The following is a 21,211-nucleotide window of genomic DNA, read 5'->3' as shown; positions in this document are numbered from 1 at the left end:
ATTTCATTAAAACCATTCTCTGCAGTTTTGACAAACTACTCTCTTAGGCAGTATAAATCAGTGTTACTCATTACATAGCAAAAATGTGGGTTTATAAATGTCTCTTGAAATTTCTAAACCCAGCAGTGAACTTTGGATGAGGCACTTTAGACCCAGAAAAGGAAGACACCTTGGCACCGGGGTGAGGAAACAGAAACACGCACAGATCCAAACACTCTCATCTAGATTTGTTTTAGAATAATACCTTGTAGGGACTTCTCTGGTGGTGCAGTGGTTAAGAATCTGCCTGCCAATGCAGGGGACACAGATTCGAGCCCTGGTCTGGGAAGATCCACATGCCGCGGAGCAACTAAGCCCATGCGCCACAACTACTGAGCCTGCACTCTAGAGCCCACAAGCCACAACTACTGAGCCCGCGTGCCGCAACTGCTGAAGCCCGCGCGCCTAGAGCCGTGCTCCGAAACAAGAGAAGCCACTGCAATGAGAAACCCTCACTCACCACAACTAGAGAAAGCCTGTGCACAGCAATGAAGACCTGATGCAGCCAAAAATTTAAAAATAAATAAATAAATTTATTTAGTAAAAAAAAAAATAATAATAATGTCTTATAGTTACGTATTCAGAATGGAGCGGGTTTATAAAAAAGAGTGAAATAATGCCATTTGCAGCAACATGGATGAACCTAGAGATTATCATGCTAAGTGAAGTAAGTCAGAAAGAGAAAGACAAGGGGAGTTCCCTAGTGGCCTAGTGGTTAGGATTCTGGGCTTTCACTGCCGTGGCCCGGGTTTGATCCCTAGTTGGGGAACTGAGATCCTGCAAGCCATGCAGCTTGGCCAAAAAAAAAGAAAAGAAAGAAAGACAGATACCATATGATATCACTTATATGTGGAATCTAAAATATGACACAAATGAACTTACCTATGAAACAGAAACAGACTCACAGACAGAGAGAACAGACTTGTGGTTGCCAAGGTGGGGTGTGGGGGAGGGATGGACTAGGAGTTTGGGATTAGCAGATGCAAACTATTATTAAATATAGACTGGATACACAACAAGTTTCTACTGAAAAGAATATGAAAGAGAATGTATATATATGTATAACTGAATCACTTTGCTGTACAGCAGAAATTAACACAACGTTGTAAATCAACTTCAGTAAAACACATGTAAAAAAAAAAATGAAGCAGGCTTTCTAAATGACCTTAAGTCTCTTAAATTTCTGTCACCCTTCAAACTTGAAAGCCAGACTCTAGACTGAGTTAGGGGGCCTACTCTGGCGAGGTGATTCTGAGGCAAGGGAGTCACTAGAGAATGCGGCCTCTGTGCAGGTGAGGGGAGGAGAAAGGGCGTGAGTAAGCAACTCGTTTAGATGTTCTTTAAACACATGCTTGCCAAAGTTTTTTAACAGCCTGCTAAATTCTTCAAATTCTTTTTCCATGTTGTGTCTTTGATCTATAAAATTACAGAAGCTATACTGAGGAACTGCCTTTTTCATTTTAACCAGAATGAATACCTATCTATGATCTGACTTGTTTTGGGCTCAGTCAAGGCCTATTAAAGGACTTTTTAGATACCCTGAGTCTTAAAATTGCACCCAACTTTGATATCTTTCCTACAGATACCCTTTTTTTTTTTTTAATGATTTAGCTCTGATGCCTCAGTTTCCCCATCTGGGTGTGAGATCCGTGCTTCTCTGGCAGCTTTTCATGGACTCATGTGCGATGTGGGCTTTGAAGATAAAAACTGCCACATAATTATAGGTTATTTGTTAAATTATATTTAATCTGCGTAATAATCAGAAACTTTCTGATGTGATACAAGTTTCTACAGGAAATTGTAAAAGGTAAAAATCCAATATTTGTGTATTATCTCAAGGAAGCGGTTTCTTCTGGTTTCTTGTTATTCTTATTGTCTTGCTGGGCACAGTCCCAGGTACTTATGAGTAAAATTCTACCCAGCTTGAGAGCTCTGCTTGTGGTTATGAATGTGGTTAAATACAAAGGTCAGTCTACCTTTCTAAAATTGTTCAGCTTAAGTTATAGTGATACAGCCCTGATAGGAAACTGAAGGCTATTACATACGATCATGAAAAACTGCAAATTCTGATTTAGTGGCTTGCAGTGAACACAACCTGCATTTCACATTTTTAGGAACACTGATTTCTACCTAATGGGGATGAAAGTACAGAAACCAAAGGATACTTTTCTTTCTTTCTTTCTTTTTTTTACTTTTTGGCCTTGCCGCACGGCATCTGGGATCTTAATTCCCAGACCAGGGATCGAACTTGGCCCCCCTTCAGTGGAAGCATGGAGTCTTAATCGCTGGACTACCAGGGAAGTCCCAAAGGATACTTTTCAATACAATGCAAAAGTAGTACCTGGGCCTTTTTTTTTTTTTAAGTACCTAGGCAGTTTTTGTCTCCTCTGCACTCTCTCGCTCTCAGTAAAGGCACCTGTGCACACACGGGCACGGACACTTTTTGGCACTTGTATTATCCATGTGTTTCAAGGCCCTAAATTCAGATAAATTCCAGAGCGTGGGATTAAAGTATATTGCTATTCTTCTGGAATGTGAGCCAGTAATATTTATTAAACATCTGTTACATGAATAATCTCATTCCTGACCCTGTTACTTGGAAGGATAAATAAAAGACAGTCTTTGGAAGCTCACACTCGAGTTGAAAGGTTAGAATGTCCGGGCAAATACTTTCCTAGGACCTGAATAACAAATTCAGGAGAAAGCACTGCGTCATAGATGAAATAAATAGTAAGAGGATCTAGGAAAGAGTATTCATGCTAAAGAAAGCACTGGCAGAGAAAGCACCTTTAGGGACCAGGGTGGGGTGGGAAACAGCATCGGAACAGGACCTGTTGTGATGGGTCTAAAGGGTAGTTAGAAATAATGTTTCCAGGGCTTCCCTGGTGGTGCAGTGGTTGAGAATCCGCCTGCCAACGCAGGGGACACGGGTTCAAGCCCTGGTCCGGGAAGATCCCACATGCCGCAGAGCAACTAAGCCCGTGTGCCACAACTACTGAGCCTGTGCTCTACAGCCCGCGAGCCACAACTACTGAAGCCTGCGCGCCTAGAGTCCGTGCTCTGCAACAAAAGAAACCACTGCAATGAGAAGCCACTGCAACGAAGAGTAGCCCCCGCTCACCACAACTAGAGAAAAGCCTGTGCGCAGCAATGAAGACCCAACGCAGCCATAAATAAATAAATAATTTAAAAATAATAAATAAATTTTAAAAAAGAAATAATGTTTCCAAACCCCTTGAGCCTCTGTTTTCAGCTATGTGGAGATGGTTTGCAGCAGGGATAGTTCTGGGCTTTCAACAAAGTTAGTCCAGAGTGAACATCCATCTTTCTCTCCTGCTCTTTTTCCCAGCCCAGAGTTGTGAGGTTACAATTACAAGTGACTTTAAGTCCCCTATTGAGTTAAAGATAGAGAAGAAAGATGCCTTTGAGCAATGACTGAATGTTATTTAGATTGAGTAAATAGTGAAGTACAAGGTAGTTGGAAGTTCACAGTTACCTGGACTGACAAAAATTACCGGTTGAATAGATTATTTCATTGACACAGACCATAAGATGACTGAGATTCTGCAGAGTCTGATTTGATAAACATGTAATTTTTGCCATCCTCTACCCTGTTTATTTTCCCCAGAGCAGTATTTCCCTTAGGCTTTAACCTAATTTCTTGGACCCCAGGAGTAAGAATGGGGAAGAGTAGGATAGAACTTCTACCCCCACTATTGAAAAGTAGTCATTTTAGATAAGCCTTTTACCTCATGGATGAGAAGGCTTATTAATCAGAGACAGTGATGACTCTTAATTAATGCAGTTTCTCAGTGTTAATCATATTCTCTTAAAATGATGTGCTTAGGATTTTCACTGTTGGGTGTATTTTATAAAGTGGAGTCAAATAACATGGGGCATAACATTTTCTTTTTTTTACTTGGTATTTCAGAGATGGCACTGCTCTCAATTTCATTTTTTAATTAAAGTCCATAAATGGTAGGTTTAAAATTTTGAACCACAGCATGAATCAGAAATTGGACTAGTCAACCTTTTTTTTGTGGCGGTCGGGGGGGTTCTTTTTGAAGGTGGGGTTGAAGGCAGGGAAGGAAAAGGAAAGCAGGAGAGAGACTTGGCAAAGAAGGGTACTGGAAGGCACTAGGGTGTGAGTGGGAGACTATGCTGGGAAGTGATTACTCTAGATCACTTCACCCCCAGCCCCCAAGTGAAAATGCCTTTGCTAGCATTTTATTTTCTCTCCCTTCCTTTTCTCACTAAAGAAAAATATGCAGAGGAGTCTTCCTTTTCCTCCTTTTATACCCTTCAGTGGCCGTAAGCATAGACAGGGACAAACAGTACAGACAGCGAAGGTTTTCCTACCGGCACAAACCTGTCCTAAGGCAGAGATGGTCCTTTATCAGATGCCACCCAGGAAAGCAGAGAGTGTAACATCACAACTCTTTTAATAAAACCTCTGTCAGTCTCAGTGGGGCGGGGGAGGTGGGGGGCATGGATGAAAGTCCTTTTGAGTTTTCTCAGTGGGGCCAGGGGTTTTTTTGTTCTTTAATTAGAGGTAGTCTGGGAGAAGCTATAGCACTTGTGCAAATGCCCCAGCAGAGTCTGGACACCTTAGTTCTGTGCTCATGGCAATACCATCGTCCCCCTGCTTAGGCAGCAGACCAGCTGGTGGTGGGAAAGCTGTCTGAGAGCTCCCAGAGAGGCTCTGCCAAGGAGATCTTTTTTCTTTCTCTGTGGCGTCTGCAGCTCATTTGGTCTGAGCACCAGGTTACTACTTGATTCTGTTCAGTCGTCTGGACTTGAATTTTGAGGCCCTTTCAGAGAAGGTAGAGCTCATGTTGATTTCTGGGTCTAATTGTGCTTCTGGAAATATCAGCTGTAAATTGTATTGGAATTTAGCGTTTAAGAAAAAGCCAGATGGTAATCAAAATGTGTGGATGGTTTGAAGTTTTTAAATAAAAGGCTTGTGCTCAGCTGTCAAGCCTCCAGAGGAGTGCTTTATACTGTGCATCCCTGCTTTCTAGAATGGGTTGTGGAAGGAAGTTGCTTCCTTCCTGTTTCATCATACCCTTTGTGACCTTGCCACATTCTCTGCCTTCCCTGCCTTGGCAGAATCTGATTCTTGACTTCAGTGAAACTGCTCAGGGGGCTTGAAAATTAAGGATGGCAGAACTCTTAAAGAAAGGTGCACTAACTAAGAGCTGTACTCTTAGCAGCCCAGTTAATGCCAGTAAGAGCTGAAGAGTAGTCTAGACTTGCTGGGTGATTCTGGTTGGGAACATAATCATAGAGGGTCCCAAGCTCTGGTGTCTTTCTTATTCATTTACTTCTTCCTGCACAAACTAAAAACTGACTTTCTGGAGTCTTTACAGAAGTCACCTCTTATTTTTGTTCCTTTGTTTGCTGTCAGTAAATCCATTAATGCCTTTTGCCACAGTTTAGCTGACTTAATTCTCTCTTGTTCTGCCTCTTGAAATCCAGAGTTGTGGCTTGAAGGGCAGTATGTTACAGTCAACTCTTAGGATCCACAACCTCCACTCGTCTCTTCTTGGTTGCAAGGCATCAAGATTTACTAGGTATATCAGAGATTACAGTGATCATTCATAGATTGGTTCCTTCCAGAAAGTACAGGGAGAGAGTGTGTCTGCAAGAGAGCTCAATGAATGTGTTTTTTGTACCCCCATCGTCACAGTATCTCCGCTTTCCAGATGAATTACAAAGCCTGGAGGTGGGGGTGTGCTGGCTCGTAGAGTCAGCAAGAGGGGCAGGGGAGGTTAGAGGATGAGGTTGGAGAGGTAATGATCATGTGACAGAGCATGGAAGGCCTCGTGGGCCGTGTTAGGATTTTGTATTCTAAGTGAGATGGCAAGTCATTGGAGATTTTTGAGCTGATATGATTTCCAATTAAAAAAATAAATTAGTTTGGCTGCTATGTGGAGAATAGATTGGGTGATGGGGCAAGGGTGGAACAGAGAGACCATTTAGAAGGCTGCTGTAGTAATACAGGCTAGAGATGATGAGATGACAAGTGAATTTATTGCCTACTTCCAAGAAAGGTTGGGAGACCTAATTAAGAAAACATCACTAGGACTTCCCTGGTGGCGCAGTAGTTAAGAATCTGCCTGCCGGGCTTCCCTGGTGGCGCAGTGGTTGAGAGTCCGCCTGCTGATGCAGGGGACACGGGTTCGTGCCCCAGTCTGGGAAGATCCCACATGCCGCGGAGCGGCTGGGCCCGTGAGCCATGGCCGCTGAGCCTGCGCGTCCGGAGCCTGTGCTCCGCAATGGGAGAGGCCACAACAGTGAGAGGCCCGCGTATCGCAAAAAAAAAAAAAAAAGAATCTGCCTGCCAACATAGGGGACACGAATTCGAGCCCTGGTCCAGGAAGATTCCACATGCCGCGGAGCAACTAAGCCTGTACGCCACAACTACTGAGCCTGCGCTCTAGAGCCCGCAAGCCACAACTGCTGAAGCCTGCGCTCCTGGGGCCCGTGCTCCACAACAAGAGAAGCCACTGCAATGAGAAGCCCGCACACTGCAACGAAGAGTAGCCCCCGCTCGCCGCAACAAAGACCCAGTGCAGGCAGACATACATACATACATATCTAAATAAATAAATAAGAAAACATTACTAAAGCCCCTCACACAGTCCATTTCACAATATTAGGCTCCAGTATTTGTTAATTCTCTTCCTTTCCTTGGAGTTTGCCCTCAGCTATATTAGGACCATAGGGGAGAGTTTATTAAATAGAGATCAGCATTCAAAGGGAAGGGATGTGAGCAGTACCTCAGTCATTTGACCCTAACAGAAGACTTTTTATTTCTTGAGGCACTGCAGTTGGCACACTGTGTTCATACTGTCATCCCACCCACCAGAGACCTGAAAAGACTGAATCCGTGCCAGAACTCTGGGGCAGCTCCATTCTCATTGAGGCATTCACTCTTCAGTTCTTTCTGCACTTGCTATCTTAGACACAGTTTGAGTAGCCCCTTTTACAAAGTATCTTTTCAGCTACCTGGCCTTTCCAGCTGGAGCTCTCTGATATTCATCGTGACAAGGTAGTTTCACATACTTGAGAGGGCCCTTTAAGGGAAAGAAAGAGGTTTTGTGGTCTTTGTTTAACATTTGAGCTTTCCCCCATTCCTCTTTTGTTGTGATCTAAAGCCTTAATATGCTACCTTGATTTCCGGGGTTTGCAGTATGGGAAAGGAATTTAATGTGTTTTAGTACATTATAGTTGTTTGGGAAAAAGCTTGGTCCTTGGTACACAGGGAGGTTAAATTGTTGACAAGGCTTCCTTCCCTACAGAAGGCTACTTCAGTGTCTGCTTGCTTTGGCTATATATGTCTTGTTGGAAGACTTCACCGATGAAACCGTGCCATCTTGATACAGTGTCAGGATTGCCTGCCCAAAGAGGGCTGCTGGCAGCCTACCACCTCCTTGATTTACCCGGGGAGCAAAGCAATGTTTTTCTTTTTTTGGGTTCTGGAGGTCTAATTGTGTGAAAGGCAATAACAAGGTGAATCCCTAGAAACATACAAACAGTTTGCTTTAATAGTAGTTAATTTGTCTCTTAGGATGCTTTGCTCCTTCCTCTTTTTAAAAGTAAGTTCAGGTGAAATCCCCTGGCGGTCCAGTAGTTAGGACTCCGCCCTTTCACTGCTGAGGGCTCAGGTTCACTCCCTGGTCAGGGAACTAAGATCCTGCAAGCCATGGGGTGTGGCCAAAAACAAAAACAAAGTAAGTTCAGATTACTGGGGTCATAAGTTGGACTTTGGGTGCCTTTGCAACTCACATACCGTACTGACTCTGGAAATGTCTGACTGCCCCAGCTGCCAGCCAAGGCTGAGAGTAGACTGAGCTGGGCCCTATGAGGGCGAGCTCTCTTCAGGAACGTTGTTCTGTTTTCAGGGAGAAATCATCTTTTCCTTCACCTCAGTTAGACTGTGCCCTAGCCTTTCTGCTTCAGCCTCAGCTGGGGCACAGATGAAAGCCAGATGCCATTTATCTGGCAGCCACATGGGCTTATCCAAAAGCAGTACGGAGAGGCAGTCTACAGGAAATGCAAATGCCAAACGAGTGCATCTACAGCTTGTGAACATAAAGACCTTCAGTTGTTTGTGTGGATAGGTATATTCTAGTTTTTATTTTCCCCACCCAAGCATCTGTGCTGACTGAAATATTGGAGCCATAGTAATAGTTGAGAGCAAATTGTGCTACAGATAAAGACATAGATATATTTTCAACCAACATGCTACTAATTAAATTGTTTATCTGTCTAAACCTGGACCACTGTTGCTCATATCCGATGTCCCTGGTATCTTCCTTGAGTGAGTTGCCTTGTGTTCCATGACCTTGTTTTTTTGTCATTACAGTGTGAGTGACTGCCTCATGTTGTGTTGATGCTGGTCTGCCATGCTAGCCTGTCTACCAGGGCCAGGTGACCTGTCCTTTCAGCTTCTTTCTCACACGCAGATGAACACTGGACTTCAGAAATGTAAGTAATCTGGATCCCAGGGAAGGATGTGATCCTTTATTTTTTCCCTACATTTGAGCTATACCAGAGGCACATTTGGGGTACACTGACCATGAATTTTGGTACCTCCAAGATATTCTTCAGCACAGACAGCAAGAAAGCAGCTGCAAAACTTGTCAACAATGTGAGACACTTCTCTGATCAGAGAGATCCTCTTTTTTTTTAAATTAATTAATTTAGTTAGTTATTCTGTTTATTTGGCTGGGTCGGGTCTTCATTGCAGCACACAGGATCTTTGTTGCGACGCGCGGGCTCAGTGGTTGCAGCGCGCGGGCTCCAGAGCACGCAGGCTTAGTTGCCTTGCGGCATTTGGAATCTTAGTTCCCCCAACCAGGGATCAAACCTGTGTCCCCTGCATTGGAAGGCGGATTCTTAACCACTGGACCACTGGGGAAGTCCTGAGAAGTCCTCTTAAATACTAGAATTCCCCAGTGTGTATCATCTTAATTTTAATTGTTGTTGATAGCTATCTGTTAAGCAATAAGGCTATAAGGAGTTTTACAAGATATATATATCAAAGAAGTGTTTCAATTTGAACCCCCATGAGGAATTGAATGAAAACTCACAGTCCAGATTACTTACTGTATCTCTGAAACAAACTGTATCCACTGTTCTGTTGTTTTGAGCTCTCTGAGCACTCTCTGCCATGGAAATAGACAGTTCCCTTTGGCTTTGCTGTCTGCCTTCTGAGATGTGGCCCTCAGTTCACAGCAAGTAAAGAAGCTTTCGCCTCCAGAATGGATAGGAAGGAAGCTTGCTCAGTCTCTCTGGGCGTGTTCCTGTTAATATACTTGCTATAAGATGGAGTTTTGGAGAACTGTTAGATTCCTGTCTTACATTGGCTGGAATTGGGGCTTTATACTTTGTATTTTCCCAGATTCCTACCTTCTATCCCTGTACTACATCATGTGCAAGGAAAAGAGTCTATTCCTGGCTTATTACCATGTACGGCATCTTCAAGTGTAAAAATAGCCCTAAATTTGGAATAGACTTTCCTTTCAGAGTAAAAAGGGAAAATCAATGAGGCATCTAGGCTTACCCTTTAATAGAAAAGGAGCTTCAGCACCTTACCTGAATCCTTTATGAGAGATGTTGGCAAAATTTTTCTGTCAAATAGCAAATATTTTAGGCTTTGTGGATCATCCCATATGGTCTCTGTTACATGTACTCACCTCTGCTGTCGTAGGGCACAGGCAACCGCAGACAGTATGTAAACAAACGAGTGTGGCTATGCTCCAGTAAAACTTTCTACAAAAGCACAGCAGCTGGGTTTTGGCTTGCAGGCTGTAGTTTGCCGCCGCCTGCTCTGTGAGATCATCTTCAGAAGTTAAAAATGGTCTGGCCTCTTGACTTCCTTTCTTTGAGGGAGAGTAAGACTCAGAGCCTGGCTAGTTCTAGAATTTGGCGAGTGAATCCAACTTGCGTAACGACAAAGCTGAAGGTGACAGTCTTCCTTCTGCAGCTGCTTGACACAATAGGCCAGCTCTGCTGTCCCAGCTCTTCCCCGGCTTTTCTTACTAAATGATAATTGGGTGAGAAAGTTGTCTGGGCTCCTTGGCCACCCAAATCTGCATGCTCACTGCATTGTGACTGTTTCCAGACTTCCAGGCACACAACTGGGGAGGGAATGTGCTCAGAAGCACGCAATAAGGTAACAAAGAGCAGCTCACTGTTCTAGGTCCCTTAGCATACGCTGACAGCTTCACCCAGAGACACGCTATCAAGGGCTGGACCATTTGGGAAGAAAGGTAAATTGGCAGCTTTATCTTAGTTGCTGACTTTGGACCTTCACGCCCTTCTCCCCAAAGCAGTCCCCAAGTAGCCTCTGCCAACCACTGTCCCAAATCTCTATTCAAGAATTGAGGTATCCTTTTCCCCTGGTTTCAGGCTTCCCTGTCCGTTTAGGGGACAGTGAATTTGAATCCCTTTGACTCTCTTGTTGCTCTCCTTAACACCTAAACTTTTGCAGAGGAGAAAACCCAGTGGTGTTTTTAAGCCCACTTACTTTCTTCTTTCCTCTCCCAAAATGTGTAAGAAAAAAAAATCCTGGGACTTTCCTGGCCATCTGTGCTTCCAACTGCAGGGGGCGTGGGTTCGATCCCTGGTTGGGGAACTAAGATCCTGCAGGCCACACAGTGCGGCCAAAAATTTAAAAAAGAAGAAAATCCTGTGTTGTGACTTAGCTCTTCGCATTAAGCATTTACCATTAAGGTGAGATAAGCTGTCTTATAAGCTGTCTCCTTTGGAAACCAGCAGCCTAGGAGCTGCTCAGAGCCCAGGCCTATCAGCTGTAGAGACCTTAAAACCAGTTTTGTAACTGCTATTCAGCCTTTCCCTGCCCCCATCCTAGGGAGGGTCTTAAAAGTTGCTCAAAACACAGAACTCGGATCTGGTGAGGGGATGGGGTACTGATATTTATAGCTTAATATACGTTTTTTTAAAAATTGTTAACATCTTTATTGGGGTATAATTGCTTTACAGTGGTGTGTTAGTTTCTGCTGTATAACAAGGTGAATCAGCTATACAAATACATATATCCCCATATCCCCTCCCTCTTGCGTCTCCCTCCCACCCTCCCTATCCCACCCCTCTAGGTGGTCACAAAGCACCGAGCTGATCTCCCTGTGCTATGCAGTTGCTTCCCACTAGCTATCTATTTTACATTTGGTAGTGTATATATGTCCATGCCACTCTCTCACTTTGTCCCAGCTTACCCTTCCCCCTCCCCATATCCTCAAGTCCATTCTCTATGTTTACATCTTTATTCCTGTCCTGCCCCTAGGTTCATCAGAACCTTTTTTTTTTTTTTTTTAAGATTCCATATATGTGTGTTAGCATACGGTACTTGTTTTTCTCTTTCTGACTTACTACTCTGTATGACAGACTCTAGGTCCATCCACCTTACTACAAATAACTCAGTTTCATTTCTTTTTCTGGCTGAGTAATATTCCATTGTATATATGTGCCACATCTTCTTTATCCATTCACCTGTTGATGGACATTTAGGTTGCTTCCGTGTCCTGGCTATTGTAAATAGTGCTGCAATGAACATTGTGGTACATGACTCTTTTTGAATTATGGTTTTCTCAGGGTATATGCCCAGTAGTGGGATTGCTGGGTCCTATGGTAGTTCTATTCTTAGTTTTTTAAGGAACCTCCATACTGTTCTCCATAGTGGCTGAATCAATTTACATTCCCACCAACAGTGCAAGAGTGTGTAGCTTAATATACTTTATATTTTAAGAGTCAGCTCAAGGCAGGGGAGATGGGTCTGGGGTCAGGAGAGGGCATACGTGGCTTCTTGGCCCAGCACTGTCAGTCACCTGGCTAATCACTTTTCCTCAGGCTTGAGCTGCCTTATGTACAGAATTACAGGATTGTTCCCTTCAAATGCCAACATTTTCTCTTCTCCCCTTCCTCTTCTACATGTATAGGAGGATGTGATGCATTTTCCAACCTAGAAGTATAATTTGCCATAGTTCAGGCTGGATTAAAGGACATCTTGCCTCTGGGTGGGTCCTGCACTTGGTAGAAGACCACAGTTGTGGTTAGGTGGATGCCCTCCTAGAACTTTTCTCGATTGTTATTCCATAATGTCACTTGCTTTGAGAGACCTCAGCCATTTTGGAACTCTGTACTTGCGAAGTCTATTTTCTCCTGACCCATCTTCTCCCAATTCCCCAGAAAATGTGTTTTTGAACATTTTTTTCTTCATTAACCCCAAGCCTCTGCTCCTGTTTTTCCAGCTCACAGTCAGGTATGTAGATAGGGTGGCCTGGTAAATATTTCTGGGTAGAGTGGTTGAAATGACCAAAGATCCCTGGTCGTCAGATCATCTTTTTTTTTTTTTTTTTTTTTTGCGGTAGGCGGGCCTCTCACTGTTGTGGCCTCTCCCCTTGCGGAGCACAGGCTCCGGACGCGCAGGCTCAGCGGCCATGGCTCACGGGCCTAGCCGCTCTGCGGCATGTGGGATCTTCCCAGACCGGGGCACGAACCCGTGTCCCCTGCATCGGCAGGCGGACTCTCAACCACTGCGCCACCAGGGAAGCCCCAGATCATCTTTTAGACCTCTTTCATTGTAGAGTTTTGGGGCCTAGGGCAAGTATCGCAATTAATTTTTTACTACTTCTCTGTATGCTTACCTGCCCCCTAGTGGAAAGACCTGGAAATGGTGAATTGGCCCAGTGACTGGATAAACTACAGAGAAATATCAGAAACATTAGCTAACATTTGTTGAGTGCTTACCATATGCCAGGCACTATCTTGAATATTTGTATGTATGTTCTCATTCATTCCCCAGTAATTCCATATGGGAGACTCTCTTATCTTTCTTTTCAGGATGAGAGTGTTTGTCAATGTCACGTTACTATTCAGTGACTGGGCTAGAACTCACACTTGGGTCAGACTCCAAAGCCTGTATTTGACACACACTGCCTGTGTCTCTCCACAGGTTAGAGGTTCCTGCTGCAATAAGCCACCCATGTCTTTTGATCTACAAAACAGAAGGATAAACAGGGAGGTCCTTGCAGGGAAGCCTGGATTCAGGGAGATCCCCCCAGTTCCTGGAATAGACAACAGCGCTTTCTCTACTACATGTAATGCTCAGACTCAAGTCCAGGAGGTACTGCAGTTAGGGCTTCCGTGGTCAGGTTACTTTGTCCCGTCTGTGGGCAGACTCAGCCAAACCTGCTATCCTTGAATAATAACTATTGACAGTCATAGTTCCTGTTCACAGAGCATTTCCCATTCATTGGATCTCTTGAGCTTAGTAATTCTGTGAGGTGGGACAGCAGGTATCATCCCTGTTTATAAATGAGGAGTGACAGAGAGAGACTGAGTAGTCAGATAATAAAGCCAGTGCTCGAATCTGGATCTCTTTTTTTCTAACCACAGAGTCTCTGTTCTCTACACTGCCTTATGTCTCAATTAATGACACCATTGGTACCAGATATTTAAATAAGTTGCTTACAAAGTTGTAGTATCTGTGTTAGCTGTGCATTTAGAGGAAGATGATGCAGAAGAAAGAAAGTCTTCAGGGTGCCTCTGTGGGGACTGAGATAAAGTACTGAGGAAAACTTGGCTCTTTTTTCAGGGTTGGGCTGAAATCTGGTACATGAGGTGGGTGGTGTTGGACTCCCAGAATGTGGCCTCTTTCTTGTCCAGTATGCTCATCTCATCCTTGAGATTCTTCCTTAACATACTGTAGCCTGTGTCCACCCTTCCCGCCCCTCACCTCACCTCATCACCACTGTCAGCATCAGTGGACGCAGGACAGAGAGAACTAATCGGTGTGGTGTCCCACTCCATACTTCTGACTGAGGCCAAGCCATCAGTACCTCTGCCTCTGCTAGAAAAAACCAGCCTTGGAGTTGATGTTGACTTGGAGCAAAGGAGCTCTATTATTCAGCAAGCCGCTGTACCAGTCTCTCTTCCCTGACCTTCAGAGAGAGAAGCCCATCAGCATGGAGGAAAGCTCTTCCAACATGGAGGAGCGGACCTTCCTTTCCTGTCCGAACTGAAACCCAGCAGCTTCAGACTCCCATTATTCAGCCGAGTCCCAGTTGTTCAGTCAGACAAGTACACTTACCAGGCACTTACTACACGTTTGCTCTGGGTAAGGAAGACACTGAGCTAGGAATGTCACGTTTTTGATCAGTCACACAAGAGTACAGTGGCTGACCAGGGCAGCTTCTAATGGAATTCTGGTGCCTTGAGTTTAGGAAGATCTGTCAGTGATCCCAGACTTTTTTGCTGTCTTCTTGTCCAGGAGAATGTAAAACTGGTCAGAAAACGGCCCCACTTTGTAGAGTCTGAAGCCTATTAAGGGTCAGTGGCTTATAAGAAGCCGCAGAACTCTGTTCTCCAGGCTTTGACCTCCTTGCCAGCTAGTGCTACCTAGTGGGTGGGAGACTTCCAGGCCTCTCTGCCTCCCTCTGCTTCCAGCCTTCAGTTGTCACTGTCACATTCATCCTTCTAAATCAGTCCTTCAAATCAGCCATCTTACAAACATTTCGTTTATGAATGGAGCAACTATTCTGTACTCAGTAAATAAAGCAGAGCCTTAAATATGTGGGAGTGCCTACTAAGTTCAAGGCGTTGTGCCTGTGTTCGAAAGCACAAACCTTTTCCTTTCTGTACCCTTTTTGCTAAGTTCTACCTCGTTGAGCATGGGTCCGGATCTCTCTGCCTCTTCTGGACTTGAGCTTTCTTTTCTTGCTTCCAAGAGCAGCAGTTTCTAAGCAGTTGCTGCCAGCCAACCAGCAGTGTCACCTAACGCAGGCAGCTGTGCCCTTTTCCTGCTAGCACACTCACTAGACTACTTCTGTTCCAGTTGATGCCCAGCGACATGACTCTGAATGGGGTCTCCTCTGGGCCAAGCCAGCTGAGGCCACAAGCCAGGCATTTGGCCAGCTCAGTCCTTGGTCTGCCCTGGCTGCCCCCTAGAAGGGGAGGAAGTAGGGAGGGAACCAGCTAGCTGAGCCAAGGCTCCCAGCCAGTCCCCTTTTTTTTCCTGCTCTGGGCAGTCTGTGTACTTACTCAGCAAGCCTTTATTAAGCACCTTCTGTGTATACTCAGGGGAGACCCTCCCCAGAGAGAGGGAGAAGGGAGCAGAGACCCCTTGCCAGCAGCCTGGCATCCTTAAAGAGCTCTTGTTCTCAGACCTTTTCCTTTTTGATGGAAGCACGACATCCGCTGGAGCCCCCTGACGGGAGGCAACTGGAGATGGGAACAAAGAGACCATTAGCATTAATGCGGCCCATTGAGCGGCGTTTCCGCAGTCTCCAAAGAAGGCAGGTTTTTCCTCTTTCATTTTGGAAAGTGACAGCTCACAAGGGCAGAATACAGACTATTTTTGGCTCTCAGGACTTAAAGATTCTCTGAATCCTTTCTCCTCAGTTCCCTCCCTGCTGCCCTGTCATTATTGTCACCCCCACAGGAAATAAATAAAGCCTTTTGATCTTCACCCAGTCAGGCTTAGAGTAAGCTGTAAACAAAAGTGAACTTGTGACTTGGGGATGGGGAAGGGATGTTGGCAGCTTCCTCCTCTGCCCCTGAAAAAGAAGCATCCTGTCTGCTGCGCCAGGATGCCCTCCCAGTCGGCACGGTGCCCCAGCTGCCAAGGCAGAGAGAAAGTTGATGCCTCACTGGCAACTGCAGACTGTAGAGGAGTCGTTCTGGGTACCCTCTTCCTCAGGGTGTCATGGGACAGGGACTGTGTGGCCCTGACAAACAGCTCTGCTTAGAACCTTCAACCCCCAGGCCAGGATGGGCTGGTAGGAACTTGGAGAGAATTCCATGTGAGAATTGGCCAAGTTCTGGCTCTCTAAGATACGAGACTTTTGCAAGTTGCTCTGCTATTCTGATCTTTAGTGACCTCACTTGTAAAGTGGGAATACCACGATAGCGCCTGCCTCCTAAAGCAGTAGCAAAGATTCGTTGAGATAGCCTGTCACTCAGCACAAGACCTGGTCCATTAGAAGTACTCACTAAATGTGAGCAGTGCTTGTTTTTGTGGGGGCTGAGGCTGGGTCTCAGTGGAAGACTAGAGATGACAGCCTAGTTCGCCCTGCCCCTCAGGCCCTCAAATGGGAAATCTAGAAGGGCTGGTTGGCTTGGCACTGATGAGCTCCGTCTCCTTCTTTGCTCTCCTTCCCCTTCTCTCTCTAGGGGACACTACACAGAAAATGAGAACTGCTCACTATCCTACCCCAGCCGAATTGGACGCGTATGCTAAGAAGGTCGCAAACAACCCACTGACTATAAAAATCTTCCCCAACAGTGTGAAGGTTCCCCAGCGGAAACACGTTCGTCGTACTGTGAACGGCCTCGACACATCAGCCCAGCGCTACAGCCCCTACCCGACTCAGGCTGCCACCAAGGCAGGCCTGCTTGCCATTGTCAAAGTGCCAGCCAAAAGCATACTCAAGGACTTTGACGGCACCCGAGCCCGGTTGCTCCCTGAGGCCATCATGAACCCCCCAGTGGCGCCCTATGCTACTGTGGCACCCAGCACTTTAGCCCACCCCCAGGCCCAGGCTCTGGCCCGCCAGCAGGCCCTGCAGCACGCACAGACCCTGGCCCATGCCCCTCCCCAGACGCTGCAGCACCCTCAGGGTATCCCGCCACCCCCGGCGCTGTCCCACCCTCAGAGCCTCCAGCAGCCTCAGGGCCTGGGCCCCCCTCAGCCTATGGCCCCAACCCAGGGCTTGGTCCACCCTCAGGCCCTGTCTCACCAGGGTCTCCAGCACCTCCCCACTCCCTTGCTGCATGGAGGCCGGAAGATGCCAGACTCAGACGCCCCCCCGAATGTGACCGTGTCTACCTCAACTATCCCCCTTTCCATGGCGGCCACCCTGCAGCACAGCCAGCCCCCGGACCTGAGCAGCATCGTGCACCAGATCAGCCAGTTTTGCCAGACGAGGGCAGGCATCAGCACTACCTCAGTGTGTGAGGGCCAGATCGCCAACCCCAGCCCCATTAGCCGCAGTCTGCTCATCAATGCAAGCACTCGGGTGTCGACCCACGGCGTCCCCACACCAATGCCTTCATGTGTGGTCAATCCCATGGAGCACACCCACACGGCCGCAGCCGCATTGCCCGCTGCAGGCCCTGTCAACCTGCCCTCGGGCATCTCTCGAGCCCCCACTGGCTACCCTAGCGACCTCAAGCCAGTCGCCTGGAACCAGCACCAGCTGGCCCACCTACAGCAGATGTGCAGTGAGGCCGGCGGGACGCAGGCCCCTGGCCTGACAGGCAAGCACGCGGCAGGACGCGAGTTGGCGGGGCCTGGCTTCGTGGGCAAGGCCCCCGCCTACCCGCAGGAACTCTGCATGGCGCAGGCCTTCCATCTGAAGCCACCCCTGGAGAAGCCAACCCCGTCCCCACCAGTCAACGGCCTGGCAGCCCCACTGGCCTACCCTAATGGTCACTACTTCCAGCCCCTGTGGAACAACATCCTGCCCACTCCCAATAGCGACAGCTCGGGGTCTCAGGACCTCGCCATGCCGTTCCACAGTGGGCAGCCTGCAGGCGCACCCCTCGACTGTGCGGCGGCGGCGGCTGGGGCCCACTACCGGGCAGGGACCGGGGGCGGTCCGGTGGCAAGCCAGAACAGCCTGGTGCAGACAGTGGATTACCTAAGCGGGGATTTCCCGCAGGCCTGCTTCCGAGACCAGAGCCTGGCCATGCTGAGCAAGGCCCACCGAGCCCCTGGCAGCCGAGCCCCTGATCCCACAGATAGTCGAAATCTTCATATTCAGCACCCTGGGTATAGATAGGTAGCCCTGGTGCCCTCCACAAGCTACACATCATACGTCACCCTCCTAGGTTTAGTCTTACTTTTGAGTAATTGGATAGTTTCAAAGTTTCAGTGCTCCAACGTGATCATTCTTAGATGTCTAAGAAAGGGAGTTTAGTGGGATCTAATTGAGGACAGAGGGGGATCCTCTTTGCTCTCATCTTCCCCTCTACCAGCCCCAGCAACTTTTGGGTTTATGTTGGGACCTCATCCCAACTTCAGGCTTTTCTCTCCAATGCCTGCCTATCAGTGCAGTTTTTCCCCCCACCCGCCCCTGGCCATTTCCCACCAGCCCCCTTTTGTCTGTTCCTGCACCTCTCACTGTTTCTCTTTGGACTGAGGCGTGGGCTAAGGGAAGGGCCCCTTAGGTCAGGTAGCTGTCGGTGCCCAGCCACCTAAGCTAGGTCTCTCCCTGTCTGTCTCTCTGGGACTAAGAAGCCAGACCTCCCAAGTGCTCTGAAAGCCAATTCCTTGTTTACCCAAAGACCTCAAATCAAAACTGACCCAGTCTGCATCTCCTCCCAGCCCTTCTCCTTTCCTCAAGGCTTTGTTTTACGTCTGCATTGATCCCAAAGCCACTGCACTTGTCCTTGCCACACTCAGGGGCATCCTGCACGCACGTGGCCATAGCCTTGAGACCGAGGGGAAAAAAACCTGTGTTTGGATTGATACCTTGGTTCCTGACTCCCTTTCCCTGCCCAGAGAAATGCCGAGACCATCCAGCATACCCAAGACCTTCCTGTCTCGCTGCTCTCTCCTAAGTCATCTGCTGCCCTCATCCCCCACCCCCCCTCAAAAAAAAACGCAAAACAAAACAAAAAAGTCTTTCTTGAGGGATTAGGTAGTAGGTATGGGATGATCACATTGGAGTTTGGAATTAAAAACACTGAAAAAAAAAAGTGCATTTGGTTCTCTCTACACTGGCTAAGAATATTGCTCTACGCTGTAAGTTTTAAACGTCCTGTTTCTGTATGAATGTAGTGTGGGTTTGAGTAGCAATGTGTGTGAGCGGCCCCACAGGTGCATTCACTGTCTAATCACCTTTCGCAGCCCCTCAGTTTAACGAAGAAAACACAAAGCCTTAAGCTCTTTGAATTCTCCTTTACCAAATGAGCATGGTTCTGACAGCTGGAGAGGGGCCTCCCTTGGAAACAGCCCCTTCTGCCCCTCGCCCTTTCTTCACCCACTCCATGCTCCAGGTCTCATTCCCAGGTGACAATTAGTTGGCTAGAAATTTAAAACTTTTCTGTAACTTTAAACTTAGATTATGTTTTGTTGTAATGTTTTGCACCCTTCTGTTAAAGATGCATAGTTGGGCTTTTTTTTTTTTTTTTAAACCAAATAAGCCCCACCCTTTCCTCTTGTCTCTGGGGAATGTGAGCTGATGTTCTTATTTAAGATTTGGGGTTTTGTTTACTATACTATCCACTGTTCTTTAGCCAGAAATTCTCTAGTGATCTGAAGTAAATGTGACTGAAGACCAGTTTTTAAAATTGTGTGTTGGCAAGTTGCCTTATATTTAAAAAGAGAAAAAAAAGGAAAAAAATGCCTGATTGTGTTATGCCAAATGATAGCAACATGAAGTCCTAACTCATTGTTCCCAATGGTTTTTTCCTGCCGTCTGTGAACACTGGCACCTCCCTGTCCTGAGCCCCCAGGAGCACCTGCAGCTTCTGGTGCGATGCCTTCTCCCTGTGTGTTGGCCACCATCTCACCCAGGGGCCCCTTCCAGTTCTCGCTTCTCTGAGTTAAATTCTCTGAATGAACACCATTGTCTCCCCTTATCCCTTGCTTGATCTCCAAACCAGATATTTTTGCTGTAATTTTTTCCAATGCCTCTCCCCGAAAGGTGAGCTGCCATTTTAGGAAATTGGACCAGACACCAACTTGGGGACTTAAAATCAAACCTCAAACCCATCTCTTCCTGTGTAGGGGTGCAAGCCTCTGAAGCTCTCACTCCCACCCCTAGTCTGCATGGAAAATGTACTGTGACCCCCCTGTCCCCCCAGCTACCCTCGCCTTTGGTGTGAGATGTTTCCTAGTTCACCCTGAGCCCCTCTCCCCCTCTGCCAGCCAACCCCCAACCAGCAATAAGGGTCCAAGCCAGGGCCTCCTATCCACACCCCCTGCCTCCATTCCACACTGCCCCTAGAAAATACCCGGATCCCCACGCCGCCCACATACTGTAGCAGTCATTCTCCATCTCCCTCATCTTCTCACCTGTGGTGGTTTATGGGTGTGATGGGGTTTTTAAGATTATTATAAACCAGTAAAAAGAAAAAACTCACCTTTGATCTTGTCCTATTCGTTTAATGCTGTCAGTGTTTGAGATGATCTTTCTTAACGGTTTTTAATATGTCTTATTAAGGGAAGTAATTTCTCATTTTAAGGGGACCCCTATAGTATTTGTTCCTGTCAGAAGCCCTCCCACTCCATTATCCCAGACCAGGTGTGTTCAGTCAGCCCCTGGAGGGCACCTGGGTAACTGGCCCTCTCCCTAGGCAGGGCTGCAGGGGGCTTGGTGGGATTTGGTTAAGTATGGTTCGCTGCCCCTCACTGGAGGTCCAGTTCAATGTAATGCCACTTTCACTCCAAGGACTATCCGTCACTGAAAAACGGGGACCTGGTTTGCTAATAAGCCAGCTTAAGACTAAACGACGCTTCCCCCCACCCCACAACCTTCTCCCACCTCGAACAGTTTGGAAGCTGAGGACCTCTGGCAGGTGGAAGTAATAGGTGGTGTGATCTGTAGCATGAGAAGTGGCCCTCTTGGTGGTTTGAATCTTCAGGGTTGAGTACTGATGGGAGAACTTTCTTCTGTCTGCAGGGGAAAAAAAATCCAAGAGCTATTTACGTCCCCTCCTCCCTCTCCACTTTCTGCTGCATTTGGGTCTGGGCTAAGATGTGATGGAGGGAAGGAAGGATCCCACAGGTTGTGGGACTCAGTGAGGGTGGAATCAGATGGTTAGGTGGCTCGAGTTGAAAGCACTCTCCTGAGCATGCCCTTTTCTGTGGGGTGCCCTTCTGTGAAGGTGCTTTGCCTCCTTTACTCCTCACCCCATCCCTGTGAAGGAAAGCCCTCTCCTGCCTGTGTCAAATGAGACCTGCAGTCAGCCTAGGGTCACAGGGCTAGACAGAGCAGATGGCTGAGTTGAGCCCAGCTCACGCTCTGAGGCAAAGTCCGGCCTGAGTTCCACAAGCAATTATGACTGCCTGCAAAGGCACTGAATGAGGGCTAGGCCTGGGTATGTGGTCAATCGCAATATCCACTGCAGGCAACTGAAGGCGGCAGCAGCCGCCTTTGTGAACCTAGCGCCTGGAATGGTGCAGTGGTACAGTGCT

General features: G+C 47.1%; 1 protein-coding gene across 3 annotated transcripts in view; it reads left to right on the top strand.

The window, feature by feature from the left end:
• FAM222B (family with sequence similarity 222 member B) overlaps positions 1-20,170 on the top strand; it is a 73,256-nt gene extending 53,086 nt beyond the window's left edge. For 2 of the 3 annotated variants that reach the window (XM_081220327.1, XM_081220328.1), the window contains exons 2-3: positions 8,411-8,532; positions 16,240-20,170. In XM_081220327.1, the coding sequence (XP_081076453.1) occupies positions 8,451-8,532; positions 16,240-17,849 (1,692 nt within the window). In that variant the 5' untranslated portion in view covers positions 8,411-8,450 and the 3' untranslated portion in view covers positions 17,850-20,170. The remainder of the gene's footprint in view (positions 1-8,410; positions 8,533-16,239) is intronic. The other variant, XM_081220329.1, reaches the window with a different exon arrangement.
• The last annotated feature ends 1,041 nt before the right edge of the window (positions 20,171-21,211 follow it).

Source organism: Mesoplodon bidens (genome assembly GCF_964165515.1).
Source record: "Mesoplodon bidens genome assembly, chromosome: 19".
Taxonomy (NCBI): domain Eukaryota; kingdom Metazoa; phylum Chordata; class Mammalia; order Artiodactyla; family Ziphiidae; genus Mesoplodon; species Mesoplodon bidens.
Note: the sequence above shows the minus strand (reverse complement) of the source record. Positions and strands in the feature narration are given on the sequence as shown.